The following is a 17,008-nucleotide window of genomic DNA, read 5'->3' as shown; positions in this document are numbered from 1 at the left end:
AAAAAAAAAAAAGATAGAATATACGAAATGAGTGATGCACAATGCAGTTGCTCACCACCTGCTGGGCAATGCCCCAAAACAGCGATCGCTACTTCCTGGAACACACCTCCCATTCATATACTGAGCGTGACGTCACATGGTATGGAATACCCCATTGGCCAGCTGGGCCAGCTGTTCTGGCTATGCTCGCTCCCAGGCTCTTGTGCACTGAAAAAGCTGAAAAGTCCTTGACTATAGGGTAGGTACTTAGCAACAACTAAAAACATCAGTGTGTTAGCAACATTCTTCTACTAAATCCAAAACACAGCACTAGGAAGACATTTAGGTCTATCCCAGCTGAAACCAGGACAGCTATTTTAATACATCTAGAAGACAATCAGCTGTATTTTCATTGATTTTTAACAGAAATTTTAATTTATTTTCCAAATTGCATTGAGTTTTAAGGAGACTGCGATGGCTGTGTAAAATGTATTTGGGTCTAAGTAGGAGAAGAGACTGTTTTTGGAAAGAGAATAGCCTTAGGCTATGTTGGTACAACCATTTGGATTCACAAGTTGCAGGGTAAATTTTCAATATATAGATATCTATATATCTCATTGTATGTTTATGTTAGGACGTTAGACGTTCAAGAGCTAATAGTTGTGCTTACAGATATTTATTTGTAGATGAAAGAAACTGTCTCCAAAAATAAAGGCAACTGCAGTGCCTTTTCAGAGGAAGGAACTGATAATTCAAATAACTTGAAAAGTAAATATTTACAATCAGAAATTCACCTCCAGAAGTCAGTTTCTCAGTATCTGCTCTACTCATTATGTCAGGCAATGATTGTTTTCCTTCTATTAACATTCCAAGTCTCATCTGATGTGTTGTGGAGAGATGTTTCATTGTATCAATTTGTTTCCTCAACTGCAAAGCTTATGTTGGAAGAAATTCTGAAATTTAAGCTTTATTTTGAATATAGCAAACTGAATTTCTCTAAATTCATTCCATAATAATTGCAGTGTTGAAGCTTCCATGTAGGAATTATTTTTATTATAGAAAGTTTTATTATTGAAGCTTATATATAAACAGTTTATTGCTCAATGGCATGAAAATACCTGTTTTTTATTGTTGTGTTTGGTTTTTTCCCCTTGGATCAGAAGGGCATAAATGTAAAAAGAAAACAAAAGTTGTACGGAATAACAATTGAAAAGAATTATTTTCCCCTCTATGACTTCATTCATTGATTTTTGGATTTTTTTTTTTTTCTTCAATAGTTCTCAATTTGCCTACTAGTGTAGAAGAGCTTTGCCCAAATATTCCTTCCTTGGTGAAGCTAATGGAAGAAATTGTGGAACTGGCAGAGTCTGGTATTCGTTACACACAAATGCCACATATCATGGAAGTAATACTGCCTATGCTATGTAGTTACATGTCACACTGGTGGGAGCATGGGCCAGAAAACAACCCTGACAAGGCTGAAATGTGTTGCACAGCCTTGACGTCAGAGCACATGAACACTTTGTTGGGTAACATATTGAAAATCATCTATAATAACCTTGGTATTGATGAAGGAGCTTGGATGAAGAGATTAGCAGGTAAGATATAAAAACAAACAAACAAACAAGCATGTGTGTATATATTCAGAATGTGTATATATATGTATATACACACTCTGAATTATTCTATATTTACCCTGTTAAAGCTGGAATAGAACAACACTCATATTGTTATGTTTTTAAACAATACAGATCTTGACGAACCAGAAATATTAAGTATAAAGAAAGAGCAGTGTAAGCAGTATGTTTTAATCACTTAATAAGTAATATAAGAAGTACATTAGACTATTTCTTTTTCCCCAGAATATGCACATATGCATTTTGCATTATACTGAATTAAAGGACTATAGTTATTTAGCCCATTTTCATTATATAGCAAGTTTCCATTTGCAGGCATTACACAGTTCCTTGCTATTCTGTATGAGTGTGGATCCCTAAAATATTGTTTTGAAGCTGTGTATCTAATGTATCTATTACAATGAAATGTGGAAATGCATATGTCATTTTAGTAATCCTTACATTAACTTCATTGTGATAACACCTTAAAATTTATTTTAAAATGGTTTAATTCTCAGTGTACAATCTGTAAGGAAAAGTCACTTCAGTGTTTTGAATTCAGTTTTTCAGTTAGGCTTTCTTATGACTTATAAGTACTTACTGTACTAGTAATTTCATTCATGGTAGCAGTCTGGATTCCTAGTCTTTTGAGGGTTAGTAATGTAATGCACTCTAAGGATAAGTGGTAACTGCCTAAAATTCTTTGTAATCTAATGGATATGTTACAAATGTTTTGCACTAATGGGCCCAGATGAAGTGCTAATTTACATATTCATTTTTATGAGTAGATTTGCAAAAAGCTTGTGCTAACAAGTCTCAAATGGCTGGTTGATGGATGGTTGAATCAGTCTCATTTCTATCTACACACAAGCCTTCCAGTGTCCTAATGTGCATAAGAAATACAGGCAGGCTGTTTCAGTAGGTTTGCAAATAACTAGAGCATGCTTTCAAGTTCTACTTTGCTCAAGCTAAAAAGCAAAGTTCAAAAGAGGAGCCAGTGGCTGAGAAAACTTGTGTGTGCACTATGTAGCTATATATGTATCCACCCATAGGTACCATTAAACAGCTTCTACGTTACTCAATAAAATTATGCAAGCAAATACCAATACATTGACAGAATGCCAGTAAAGAGGCATTTCAAGTTTTATGATCTTGCAAGCTTAGTCTGTGAAGTTGTCATTTCTGCCCTCATAGTGACAAAGTGAATTGACTATGTGAAATCCTGACCACATTTAATTCTTGGCAAAACTTCTGCTGATTTCAATGGGGGCAGGATTTTACTCTATAACCTAGAAATAAGATCCAGGAAAGAGGGGAAAGGTAAAAGTTTTTGTTTATATTTTGTGGCCAGGTATATACTATAATATTGCCTTAAATAGTGTTTTCCCAGCCCATCATAAGCAAAGCGAAGCCACAGCTCTTAAAGACACACTTCCTGCCACTGATGGATAAGCTAAAGAAAAAAGCAGCAGTGGTTGTATCGGATGAAGAACATCTAAGAGCAGAAGGCAGAGGTGACATGTCGGAGGCTGAACTGCTCATCCTAGATGAGTTCACCACTTTGGCACGGGACCTCTATGCCTTCTACCCTTTGTTGATTAGATTTGTGGACTATAACAGGTATGTGGAGAGGAACAGGTCAATGAATCTCGTAAAATCTTCCTGTTTATTGATACTGTCTCTTATCCCTTGATATGCCTAGCACTGAATTAAAGTAGCTTTTACTCAGCCTGCTGATCTTGAAGTTGTTCAAGTTGATGCTTTATAACTTTTAGGAGGAGCTGGGGTCTTTTTCAAACGAAAACCGAAAAAAAAGGTGCAATCCAAATCTGTTGGATTAGACCTAGGATTAATGTGAAAGGATTTTAAAGGTTTTGAAATAGGACATCAAAAAGCCACTGCTACCAGAAAGGATTAAAAGCATGCATGCATGGTTTTGTTGGCTTGTATCCTTGTAAAATGTTGAAAACTGATTTCAAAGCATAAAGCCAGTGAGGATCATCCACATTTCCACCCTTTTACCAAATTTTAGGGCAAAATGGCTGAAAGAGCCCAACCCTGAAGCGGAAGAATTGTTCCGCATGGTAGCTGAGGTCTTCATTTACTGGTCAAAGTCTCATGTAAGTAATTCCTTGGCAAATACTTCTTTTAATTAGGTGTCTTAGTAGGCAGATCAGTTATTTAGTGATTGTGTCTGGGAAAACACATTTAATGACAGAAGTGAAACTGTAGATGGGAAGGTATTAATGACTTTTACTTTTCTGACACTTTTGAAATGCCTGAGTAGCTAGGGGAGTTGATGGGTGTTTTGTAGCTTAGTAATACTGATTGTAGATTTTTTTTTTGTATAAATTCTGGTTTGTTTGTTGTGGGTTTTTGTTTTGTTTTGTTTTTTTATTTTTTGTGTATTAAGCTAATTAAAGTCTGTGTCCTTACCCTTTTTTTTTTTTTTTTTTTTTTTTTTTTGTCAATCAGTTATTTTCACCCCCAAAGCCTTTTTATAACCAGGAGGTATGGCTACTAAATTAGTAGTAGTTGTCTCATTAAAATCTATTTTCCTAAATTGTACAGCCTGTCTGCTTGAGCCTCATGGCAGAGTTACGTTAAAAATCATGTGGAAAGTCCTCAACACAACTAGTGGAACAAGGGTTTTCTGAAGGAAATGTGCAGCTCTAATTACAGTTACTTAATTTGTGTTGCAGTGTAGATTTGTATTTCTTTAATAAAACTTAAAGGTATATAATTCAATTATTAAGCCTAGGTCTGTAGCTGGACTGAATGAAGGAAAGTCAGTAAGTGTTTTAAGAGCAAGGAAGTAGCAAATATATCTTACAAGTAATTATCTGAATAAAATATTTGTTTTTCCTAGATGATACTAATATTTCATAAACTTTACCAGTTAAGGATTTCTTCTTAATTCCACTTCTACAAAATTTACCCTTGGTTCTCAAGTCTGATTCCTCTGGTTCGTATTCAAGAACCAAGGGGTCTGCATTAAGATCTAATCAGGCACCATCACTCTTAGTGCTTACATAAAAATAAAACATGATTCATGTGAATACTGGAACAAAAAGAAGAAAAAAACCAAAAGAGAGTAAATACTTTCAGGCATTGGATCTCTGTATGGACTGTTGTCTGTACTAAATTTCTTTTCTGCCATAACTTCAATTCTCTCAAGTCTGGGAAACAAGATGCCTTATTATTTGTGTACTTGTGCCTGAATTTGACTGTAAGATTTATTATAAACATCGCTGTGCACAGAAACTGGTTGCACAGTAGGTAGATACTGGATCATCTAGTTACTTGTGTATTTGTAAGTTCAGTCTTTTATTTAAAGTTTCTTATGTATCTGAATACAGTGGGATTTATAATGGAGGAAAAAATGGAATGGATTATTTACTAGTAAGGGAAAACCCAGACAATATTTTTATATTGAATTAGAGGAGGAGTGAGATTTTTATCGTAGCTGTTTCATAGCTAGAGAAACATTTCTTTCTCTCTAACGTAGAAAATCCCCCAAAACACATAACCCCCTGAGCTATGTCATGTAAATAAAGCTGGAATTCAAGGCCATTATTGATCATCCATTAATTTTTTCTGTCCTTGTCTTATCTTGTGGATTTGACAAATTTCCAGTTAATTTATATTTTTATTTAAGGTTTGTTTAGATAGATTTCTCATATATCATAAGTGCTTCTAACTGAGATCTTGTATGTATTTCCAGAATTTCAAAAGGGAAGAGCAGAACTTCGTGGTACAAAATGAGATCAACAACATGTCTTTCCTTATCAGTGACACCAAATCTAAGATGTCCAAGGTAATGTAAACATATTTATATTTTTTATATTTTCCTCTTTGCAGAGGGGAAGGAGACAGGAGGACTCCAGAGAAGCTTTTTTTTTTTTTTTTTTTTTTTTTTTTTGTAACAATAGCTGTTGAAACACTGGGTTGAGAATCAAAACGTAATCATTTGAGAAACACAGTGGGCTTTCAAGATATTAGTGCAAAATATTGGCAATGTTATAATGGCAGTTCCATTGGATACGGTTGCAGCTGTATAGGTAGTAAGGAAATTGTCAAACCAGAGACAACTGCAAAGTTGCTAGTACAATTCTTTTATTTAATATTGGATTTTTTTTCATCTTTGCTTTATGCTGCAGGCAGCAGTTTCTGACCAGGAAAGGAAGAAGATGAAGCGAAAAGGTGACCGGTACTCTATGCAGACCTCTCTCATTGTGGCGGCACTGAAGAGATTACTGCCCATTGGCCTAAACATTTGTGCTCCTGGAGACCAAGAGCTAATTGCACTGGCCAAAAATCGATTCAGTATGGTAGGTGCTCTTTTTGCACTTCTAAAAGGTAGAAATATTTTACTAATGAAATTCTTGGAATATTTTCCCCCATGCTCATTCTTACAGCATGACACAAATAATCCAGACTAAAATTCTGTTATACAAAGGCACAATGGGTGACTATTGTAGATAGTAATCTGCATATTGTTCTCATTTTCAGGGGATGAAACATTTCAGTTTGGACATACTTATTTTCTAAATGATCAGTATATGAATAGAGATGACATTCTTAAATTAAAACAGTCATTTCTCTCTCTTAATTTTTAATGCTAAATTGTGTTTGTTATGTTTTATGAAGCTTGAATTTGGAAATGCAAATAAGAACTGGATGTTTCCTAACTTCTATGCCCAATATCATAACTAATTCCTTTTGATCACTCTCATGTCAATGCAAGAATTTCTGTAGGGATAGACTGTTTTAAAAGTGGTTCTTCTAGGAGTACACGCACAGTGCAATAATGTGATTATAATTTGGAATATACTCCTTTCTCAAGCTATGATGCTTTATACACCCTAGCAGGTTATATGACCTTTGGACAGCTGAACTGAGTGTTTATAAAGGATGAAAGATCTCCAAAAGAAACAGAAATCGAATCAGAGAAGGGTTTCATTTGGTCAAACTTCGGTTATAGTATGCATATATGTATACACTAGTAATTTTAATTCAGACTTGCATTTAGTGTGTTACTGTGGACAAATATGAATGATGCCATCCAGAACTTGTTCCTGTGAGCTTGGGTATGGCTAGCTCTGGCCTGATACAAAAAGAAGTATTGCCACTGAGATTATCCTCAGTCTTCCACATTGTCAGTTTTATTCATCATCTGAACTAAGCCCAAGGTTGACATTTATATGAACAGTATCTTTTCTAAATTACCTTCTATTCCCAATTTATATGATTTGTAATTTATTGACAGAAAGATACTGAAGATGAAGTACGAGATATCATCCGCAGTAATCTTCATCTCCAGGGCAAGGTAATCTATATGCAGTTTTTAAACATGATTTTTCTTCCTTTGAATTAATTTGTTGGTGCCATATAATCACAGCCTGCCTTTGTTCATTAGGATAACTTGTAGTCCCTTTTTCTGTTCTGTCAAGTAACTTGTTCATGTCAAGGTTAAATGTTAGGTTTTTAATGTGTTTATATACGCATTATATACAATGACATGTGGCCCTTCAAATCCCTGCCTATGCACACCATTAATATGAAATTGGAGATGGAAGCAAGGTCTATCACTGTTTAAACTCTACCTTCTATTTTCCGGGATAGAATCTTCAAAATGCTCAAAGTTACTTTGTAGCAGTTTGAAGTGTAAAGGAAAAGGAAGCTGCCGCTTTGGCATACTCTGTGAAGTGAAAAATCTCCAGTTTGCTCAGTTTTGTTCCTGTTTTTCAGGCCAGGGAAAAGAAAGTATTTTGGAAAAATTGTAGATTTTTGTTATCAAATTCCAATTAGTGCCAGATGAATAGCCCTAGGGAAAAAGTCCTGAACTGGCCCACTGTAGTTGAACTGTTTTATTAATGCTTCAAATAATGGCAAAGAAGAAGCCATAATACGGATGTGTAATAAAATGATGTACATTTCTTCTCTGTTGAAGGAAGATGGAATCGGACCCATGGATGGTGCTTTATTTAGGATTGTCCTTTACCTCCTCCCCTTGTCCCAGGTTTTATTCACCTCAAGGAAAAAGCTAAAAGTATTTCCTGTGCTCATTAAGTGGTTACAAGAGAATAAAAATCTGAGTTGGAAATCTGGCTTTTTTTCTGAAAGGCTATTTGAGAATCATCCAGAAATCTAGATTCCACTGCAGTTCAGTGCATGGCAATAAATGTTTTGGTTTTTTTTTTTTAAATGACTTGGTAATGGGATGGTTCTTCCTGAACAATATCTGAAGATTAATTTTCTCCCATCTTAAGTTTTCTGTATATTGCTGCAATGTCAAGTAAGATTATGTGGAGGTTGGGGTTTCTGGGAGCTCACAAGAAGATACATCAGTTTGCAAAGCTAACAATTAGCGTTTTTCATAAAATACTACAAATAAAAGTCCAATAGCTTCATATAATAAGGATTGCACATAGAAAAGTTTACCACTAAAACCGAAAGATTTGGTTAAATCCTAAAAAAAGCTTGAAATATTTATCCTTACATAGCAAATATTGTTATATACCGAAAAGCAGAAGAAACCACACAGGCAAAGTACTAGGAATGAAAGAGCATTTATGAAGATCTTCATGAGCAACAGTACTTAAGCAACGTGCATGCCATGAACTTACAAACCTTAAATGTGCTGTGATTTTGTGTGTGAACTTCAGTGATGTTTTCTTAATGATGAAGATGATAGGAATTTCTGTTCTGACATTTTCAGTATGTGTATATTGTCATTTTGTGAGCCATGCAGTTGTAAGTCTTGCCTGGCATTTCATGCTGCTTCTTAGCACTTGTCTTCCTGTTTTAAATACTTCAGTTTCTATTTTGTTTCTTTAGGGTTACATTCTGCATATTAAGAAATTTCTGTCTCTTACTGCCTTCTTGTCTTGGAGTAATGATACTTCTTAATACCTTGATCTGTGCTTTCTCTTCAGAAACTTCCTTTGCTTCAATTAAAAGTTTGCTATTTTTCAGCAACATATCACCTCCTCTGTTTATAACGCATGAGAATAAAAGTACTTTTAAATTTCTTATATTGATGAAATTTCATGGTGCCTTGATAATTAAGAAGGAAGTAATCTTGGCTAATCCAAAGTACACATTGACGGATTTTCCAGTTGTAAACTTTTCAGCAGTGACTTTGGATTTTCCTAATTGTAAAATGAATTCCCAGTGGAAGATGACATTCTGAAAGGGAACCACATAATATGTAGCTAACAAAGCTAAATTGTAGCTAGCTTTATTTTATAGCTATCTACATATTGCTTTACTAGCTTTGAAAAGCTCTGGTTTTGACCTGTATGTGAAAAGTAGTCAACTCAACTATGGACAAAATATGGCATTTCTAGGACTTCAAAACTTCAATTTATTATTGTATTTATTATCTTTATTATGATTTGTTGTCTATTGCTAAGTAGTTTGTTCTCAGTGACTTGAAATATATATTTTCATGAATCATTTAGCACTGACACATTCTAGTGTTCACATTAAACTTGTGTATAACTTAATTATTTAAAAATATAATGTATAAAGTTAAATTCAATAGTTATTTACAAAGTACAATATAATTTATTCCGTAATTCTCTAGTATTCAGTCACTATCATGAATGAATCAAGTACATGTCAAATACAGTGAAGTATGATGTTTTGTGTTGAGAAAAAAGATGCCATTGTTCTATATGCATACACTACCCTTTTGTTGTCTGATTGAGTCAGACATAAAAGGGATGTAGGCCACATGGCCTTATAAATTTATATTATTATTTAATGTTATGAATTAATATGTAACTTAGTTATAATGGTGTTTGTGTAAGGTGGCTTTCAAAACAGAGGAAAAATACCACTTTTTGGAAAGGCTGGTTTTCTTCCAACCATAGCAATATACTTTCTTCAAATGGTGTTTTCTGTTAACCACTTTTGCTTCTCACGGACACCATGTTCTGTCATTTATGTTAGAGCTAAAATGTAATTTATCTTGATTTCTTTTTGGAAAACCGCACTGTTTGAGAATCATCCTTCTGAATCTTTAGCTGTTAATGTTGTGGCGTCTATTTCATGCATTTGTCTACCTTTGTCTACATCTGTCTTCACCCTGTTTCTGTCTTTCCTTTCCTTGCATGCCTGCATGCTGTTACTCAGTACCGAGCCTTTTATTTCAAGAAATTGATGACGAAACTTGCATTCATTTTGACATGGATGAAGCTCAAGTCACCAAAATCTTCTTCCAGCCATGCTAATTCACACCTTGAAATGTCAACTACTCATACCCTTAGAAAACTATCTATACAAAAAAGCTGTACCTTGATAGAATGTGAGGAGTCCTCAGATCAAAAGACATCTCCACCTGTGATTAAAAAGTCTTTTGTGGACTATCCATTCATGATGATCCAGTCAAATGCTCACACAAAGACTGTGGATGTGACAGTTGTTAAGAAATGGAAAAGCCGAAAGGTGGAAGAAATGCCTGCCAATTGTGGCTTTCTAGGTTGTAATAAGCTATTATTGAGCGACTGTGTAAGTTTATAATCATTCCTGGAATTTCAGTAAACTGTGTATCATAAGATGTTTTGTGGAGGTGAATTAGCATTATTGTGTCATCTTAGGCACAAATTGAAATCTGGATCCACAAAGGTGTTTTAGAAAAAGTAAGTGTTGAGTTTAAGCCCTATTCGAATTTGTAGGGTTTAGGCTCCTAAATGCTCTAGGAAGGCCAGTGTGACTTAAACCTAAATTGCACAATCAGGAATGATCACTGGCCACAGTTCTCAGTAAAATGGGTTACACATTGCATTTGTCTTCAGTGTCATTGGCACAAAAAATGGTTGCAAGGTGTGTGGCATCAGTGTTGATTAGCAGAAGGACTGGGGAGACAAAATGAACAGAAAAAGAGATTGCTAGTGGTAAAACAGAGAATCACAGATCACTGAAATGGGGAAAAATGAAATGTAAAGAGAAAAATAAGAAAAAACATTTTGCTTCATACAGTTCTCTATCATTTCTAGGCTAATAAGCAAATGCATCTTGAATTCATTTTTCATCAATTAACTTTTCATTTTTTAGCTAGTAATCAGTAAAATTAGGATTTTCTAACAATTGAAAAAAACTAAAATGAAAAAGATTAGACATAAATAAGACTAATATTACTAAATTCCATGACCGAAAACTAAGTAATCCCAGCTAGTAGAGCAACAATTTCATTGTTGGAAAGTCAGTGTACAAAATTATATCTGTCTACCTCATATTCATTGCTTTTCCTCAAATAATATATTCATTGCTGGTGCCAGTGCTATTTGTTGGCCCATGATCATTTGCTCTTTGTATGATTATTATATTTTTATTCCTCTGGAATCTCTCAAGAAACATTGCACAAATCAGTCTTTAGTTTTGTTCTCCCAGTCAGTGTAGCAGACACTGTAAGGGTTAGCCATGTAAAGGTGTGGGTTAGCCATATAAAGTGTTTCTGTTGTCCTTTGAAGCAGTTTCTATACTATTTAAACTGTTTGACCTACGTTTGGAACATTTTGCCTTGGTGACATGTGAAATCTTTCTCCTGCAGCTTGAGGATCCCGCCATTAGGTGGCAGATGGCACTTTACAAAGATTTACCAAACAGGACTGAAGATTCCTCAGATCCAGAGAAGACTGTGGAAAGGGTCCTTGATATAGCTAATGTACTCTTTCACCTGGAACAGGTTAGACACATTTTCCCAATTCCATTGCTTCTTAATGTAAATAAAGTATTCAGCCTTTCATTTATACTTTCACCTGCTGTATTTAATGTTATATTCTTTTTTCTTTCTTTTGATGGCTACTGTTTATGTGCCTTGTGTTTTGTAATCCAATATCGTGGTTATATCGATCACACAGTGTGTTTGCAGCAGCTCCAACAATCATTTATTTGGAAAAGGACTCAGAAAGTGATACCTATGTTTTAGCTTCCTTCTGGTGCATTTCAGCTAGCAGGAAGTAATCACTAAATTGTCCATGGACCATGAAATGTGAGTAAAAAACCAACTTAATTATTGAAAAAATGCCTTTTTCAAAATATTTTTCCTCAGTTGAGATTCTTGAATTATTGAAGTAGCAAGAAACTTAAAGCTGCCTATGTAAATATCTGGTTAGAAATTGCCTATTATAGCTGTATGGAGTAGGACAGTCAGATGATTTGATACACAACTTCTCTAGTGATGGCTTTAGAAAGCTATTTACTATGTACTAGTTAAAAAAATTGTAAGAAGAATGTCCACTTGACAAAATCTGTATGGAAGTTTGTGTGAATGTGGGCAAGAATATATGGATTTAGAAAATTAAGCTGGCATTGAAATTCAGAAAATTCTTGATGATCTGGAAGTTTTAGCAAGACTACTCTTTGGTGGTCCACAAATTGCTTGCATACGTGAACTCAGACTTGTTTTCCTGCTGGTGAAACAGTGAATACAAACCAAGATTAACCTGGTCAGCTCAAATATTACTTGCTGCATTCAAGAAATAGTAGAAGCAGGATGGATGAATGGTTTTTCTGAGAAAGTTCTTGCAGAATCTTTAACTTGTTTCAGAATCGGGCATGAAGCTCTATTGTTTTATCTAATATTTTTTGCATAAATATATGAGCTTCCCTATGTGACCTGGACTACAGTAACTTTCATTTAAAAAAATCTGTAGTTTATTTTGTGTCCTTCTTCCCACTAGCACTGGTAGAATTTTGTGTTTTGTCTCTCTGATTAAACTTGTCCCCAGAAATAGGTCAACCAAGAATAAATGTTGGAAGTTAGGTGTTTGTTGGTTGGGTTTGATTTTAGTTTCCTCCCCTTGGGATAAGAGTCTATTACTTATCTTTAAGTTTTTAATTCTTTAAATTTTTAAATAAAAAATCCCCTATGTTGGTACGTTTTACAAGTCAAAGACTACTTGATAAATTTAGTTTTCCCATTTTACTTACTGAATTGTTAACTATATTGCACTTTAGATTTGTTCTGTGTTTTCTAGGCTTTCTTTTTTAAAATGTACTGATGAAGCAGCACGTTAACTTGAAGGGTATTCCTAGTGGCAGAGATGAACGCTGGTGGTTACACCATAGACTATAAACTGGCTGCATATAAAATTTGCTCAGGGTTTATTTTTTTTTCCTTTTCAAAGAACACTTGAGAATTCAAGGCTCTCTTGTCCTTTGATTAGATTAGTTGGTTTCACTCAGAAGCGTGGCACAGGTTTTCAGACCACATGTCAGGAAGTTTCCATATTGTGATGAGATCACTGGTTCAGTCAAGTAGGAATCTGAGAGATATGTGAAAGTGCTTGTATATACACTGTGCAGCACTTGATTGCTAAAAGTGACTTTCAGAGATCTTGGAATGCACAAAGTGTGTTGATGTGAATAACTATGTCCCGGCTGTTGCATCACACAACTCTTCTTCATATGATTTGCCAGCCTTAATATGGACTTGCATCAAGTTCAGCAGCCTTACACAGTTTGGTAGAAGAGGATGAAGAGGAGTCACTGAATTTTACCTGTTATTGAATATGTGTAGAGCAAGCAAAAAGTGATAGAATGTGGAAGTAAATCCATGGCAATCACAGTTAGCCTACTAGAAAGAGACAGGAGGACGGGTGTTGATTTGAAAGGATGTAGGGTGGCTGTGAGGAAGAAGTAAGAGTAGAGGAAAGCTAGAAATGTGGGGGGCAAAAGGTCTTGTCTTTTACCCTGGTTTTATCAAAGTTGAAAGAGCTGAAAGGAAATTGATTTGCACGTAACGAGTTGCATAATTCAGCATTAGACTCTTGTATTTGAGTTCAAACAGCATGTACAATCTCTTGGTTTCTGGCATTTTAGCTATACCATCATGTATAAAAATTGGTTAAGCTTGTGTGGTTTGGAGAAATTGGTCAAGGGAGTGAAAGCCAAGGTACGATCCTTCTGTTTTCCATGTTCTGTCATAGGATCAGTCTCACAGCATATAGAATCCAGCAGTAGTACAGAACAGGATGGATTCCCATTGTAATACCAGATCAACATTTCAGACCAATCTTTTTGATCAGACTTAAACAATGACTTGTAGTGAAGTAAATGTTGGCTGCTTTTATTCTGGGTATTTTGCACCTATTTGTTTAAAGATTTGGCCCCACAGCTTTACTTATCTTCTGTAGACAAGTGCTCAGGTGCTTTTGTTACTGAAATGGGTAATTCAATGTCTTTAAAAATAATGAACATGTGAGCACTGGGTCTGGGTCTGTTTTTATGATGGTCTTGTGTAATCCCTTGCTCTCCACGTACAAATACTCTGTTCTCCATATATACATACTCTGAATGTTTTCCTTATTGCACTGGCAAAGATCAGCTCATTCTTTGTATTTTCTTTCCATGCACAGCTAACTTCTTTGTTTTTATTATTTTCAGAGATCTGCTTGCGTAGGCCGAGGCTATTTCTTTTGGGAAAGTATAGAGAGTTTTATAGTTGTTTGTGAAGATATTACTAATTATCTAACTTTGACATTTGGGTTTGTCTGACTTCTAAATTATTAGCGCTGACTTTGTTTTGTGACTGTAAATATGTTTGCAGTGAACGTTTTTCTATCCTTTCTCTTAACAAATATTTCTCATTTGTATTCTGTCTTTTGGAAGGAACTTGTTTTAGAATGTCACCATTTAAACTTACAAGTGTAATTATCCATTTCACTGAATGCTTGGCAGTATTTTAGTCTGTTTAATTAAATGTTTATCGTTTAATAATGAATAATTTTTCGTATTTCACTAAACTAGAAAAGTCCTCTTGGATAACTATGTTTGGATTGAATATTGAGTCTACATAAATGTCATCATCACTACATATTTTAAATAAAATGCTTTATTTTGTTACAAGGGAGAATCACCAAGTCTTTCAGGGTAGAGATGCTAACTTCCATTGACTCCTTCGATGATGTTGGGAGACAGAGTAGCTATTATTCCACTAGCGCAGTTGTCCGTAAAAGAAACAAACAAAACCCCCACCAACAAACACCACCACATAAAGACACCCCTCCCCCCCTTAACTCTGCAAGAGTTGTGTAGATTAAATCAAATGATATAATCTTTATGGAGCAGTTGTGAAGTAAATCGCAAAAACTGTGAATAGACTGTGGGAAAGCAGTGATCTGTAGCACAGCCTGCAATCATAGTTCCCAGTTATCTAGTCAGGCTATATACTGTTGCATACAGTTGCTCTTCTAGACCACAGTAGTCATTTTCTTCTGATGGAAACAAGGATGCAAGGTGGAACAAAAGAAACTGAAAGAGCAAAAGATGAGGATGGAGCACACCCAATTTCATTTCATGCTACTGCAGAGCTAGGATGCAGAAAGAGAACATATCTGAAGACAGAGCTGTAATATTATGAAATGTTGCTGAAGTGTTTTGGAATATCTTATGTTCATTCTAGCTATGCAGATTAATGGAAGGGATTTAGTCCTAACTAAGTCTTCGTGCCTGTCTCTCATTTCTAAAGTTAGTTCCTTTCCATTGTAGCTAGTCATGGTAAATATTACAAATAAAAGATTAATTGTATTTAAGACAATTCCTTTAAAAGTATTGTCTGAGGCAATATGAAGGTGTACAATTTACCTGTACATATGTAAAGAGGTACATATACCTGTACATATAAAAGATAGAAAGAGTGAAGATTCTTTGTATTAAAAGTTAAGGTTACGTGAGAGATGGCCTCGATGATAATATGCTATCTAAAAAGATATAAGTAGTAGTATGAAGTAAAAAAGTAGAATATCTGTATCATACAAGGAAAGGGAGATTTTTGCTTTTAAGTTTATTTTCTAAATTCTGATTCTACAATTTGTCTGATCACTTGAACTCTGCCTAGAACACTTTTTCCCATCTATTATTCTTCCGTTATCTTTCCACTTGATTTATCTGTTATCTCACATTTTTATTATTATTACTATGCCCAGACAGTAGGGACGTTGCCACATTGTTTATTTTTCCATGTGTATTTTATGTAACAGGTTGAGCATCCTCAGCGGTCCAAAAAAGCAGTGTGGCATAAGCTGCTGTCTAAACAGAGGAAAAGAGCAGTAGTTGCCTGTTTTAGAATGGCACCATTGTATAATCTGCCAAGGTAAGAGCTATATTTGTTCTATCTTTCACAAATGCATTTATGTTCATATTCCACGAGGAAGAAAAGCATGTAAACCAGTAATTGATAAGCTGCGTGGTAATGTACTTTGTATATTACTTTCTTTTAATAGATCTAATTACTTTCTTCTAATATATCTTATGAAAAGAATAACAAAACTTGTAAGTTTAAATTTCTAGTTCTCTCCTCCTGCTGTTATTCCACCTGTTCCTCCTGATATGTTTTCTTTTCTGAAAAGTAGATACCTTTCATAGGAGATAAATGCAGAAACAGACATATTGGTGTCACTGTAATACCATCTTGGGAGGTAAATTTCCTCCTAAGCCGTGGTATAGCTCTGGAAATATGGAGTTACCTTCATTGTTAGATGCTAACTGTTCTGTATGCAGGAAATAAACGGATACTATTTATCTGAAAACTTGTCTATTTATTGTGCACTTTTGGGAAGAGCATTGACAAAAATTGGGAAGAGCAAGACAAGAAATATATGCACATACTCTAGGCATTTCACACCTTTTCCTGTGGCTCCTTTTCCTCTTGTTTTTTGTTCAATAGAGAATGGGATCTATAGTCAAGCAAATTTCAGAATCCTGGGATTCTGGAAGGAATGAAAGTTCAGAAAAAGTAGAGACATCTGTTTTTTCATGCAATTGCTAAAAATAATTTCCAGAACACTTGTATCTGATCTTTTCAACATAATAGTTGTCTTGGTTTTTCCCAAAAGTATGCATATTATTAGTATTACCATAGTTAGTAGGATGAATCTTAAAGTCTGTCCCAGGAAGCACAAAGGCATGAGAATTATACTAGCTTGAAATGAGGCTGCCGTGACAGTTGAAAATAGAACAAAGATATTTCCATCTGTAGCTGTTCTTACTGTAACAAGTAGGTCACATGCACATAACTAACATTCCTGTATATTTTAATTATACTTCTTCCTTTTCAGTATATGGGACTAGCAGTTGTTTAAAAAATTAAGATGATTGATAAAATTCTTCATGGAGAATTGGTTGTCACACAGTCCATTTTGCATTAAATCATCATCCATTTAATTTCATGGAGTTAGGAAAAAATAATGGTTTATTATTTTAGATATGCAAGTCTAATCCTGAACATTTAAAAAAATGCAATTATTTGAGCACAATCCAAAGTTATCTATTGCTGTTATCTTACTATTTAAATTAAAATAATATGAAAATATTTTATATTAAAAATAAAACTCGCTAATGTGTCAAAGTAATTTATTTTATTTCTTACTTGTATTTAAATTTCTTTAGAGTTCTATTTATTA

The 17,008-nt window shown here is 34.6% G+C and overlaps 1 protein-coding gene across 1 annotated transcript in view; it reads left to right on the top strand.

The window, feature by feature from the left end:
- Positions 1-17,008, top strand: part of LOC104075765 (ryanodine receptor 2) — a gene marked incomplete at both ends in the record, with an annotated part of 113,976 nt that overhangs the window by 48,320 nt on the left and 48,648 nt on the right. Inside the window, 8 exons of the mRNA XM_009576384.1 lie at positions 1,257-1,577; positions 2,975-3,215; positions 3,628-3,715; positions 5,320-5,412; positions 5,756-5,926; positions 6,865-6,924; positions 11,155-11,289; positions 15,587-15,699. Coding sequence (XP_009574679.1) covers positions 1,257-1,577; positions 2,975-3,215; positions 3,628-3,715; positions 5,320-5,412; positions 5,756-5,926; positions 6,865-6,924; positions 11,155-11,289; positions 15,587-15,699 — 1,222 coding nt within the window. The remainder of the gene's footprint in view (positions 1-1,256; positions 1,578-2,974; positions 3,216-3,627; positions 3,716-5,319; positions 5,413-5,755; positions 5,927-6,864; positions 6,925-11,154; positions 11,290-15,586; positions 15,700-17,008) is intronic.

The sequence above is a fragment of the Fulmarus glacialis genome, unplaced genomic scaffold, assembly GCF_000690835.1.
Source record: "Fulmarus glacialis isolate BGI_N327 unplaced genomic scaffold, ASM69083v1 scaffold28430, whole genome shotgun sequence".
In the NCBI taxonomy this organism is placed as follows: domain Eukaryota; kingdom Metazoa; phylum Chordata; class Aves; order Procellariiformes; family Procellariidae; genus Fulmarus; species Fulmarus glacialis.
Note: the sequence above shows the minus strand (reverse complement) of the source record. Positions and strands in the feature narration are given on the sequence as shown.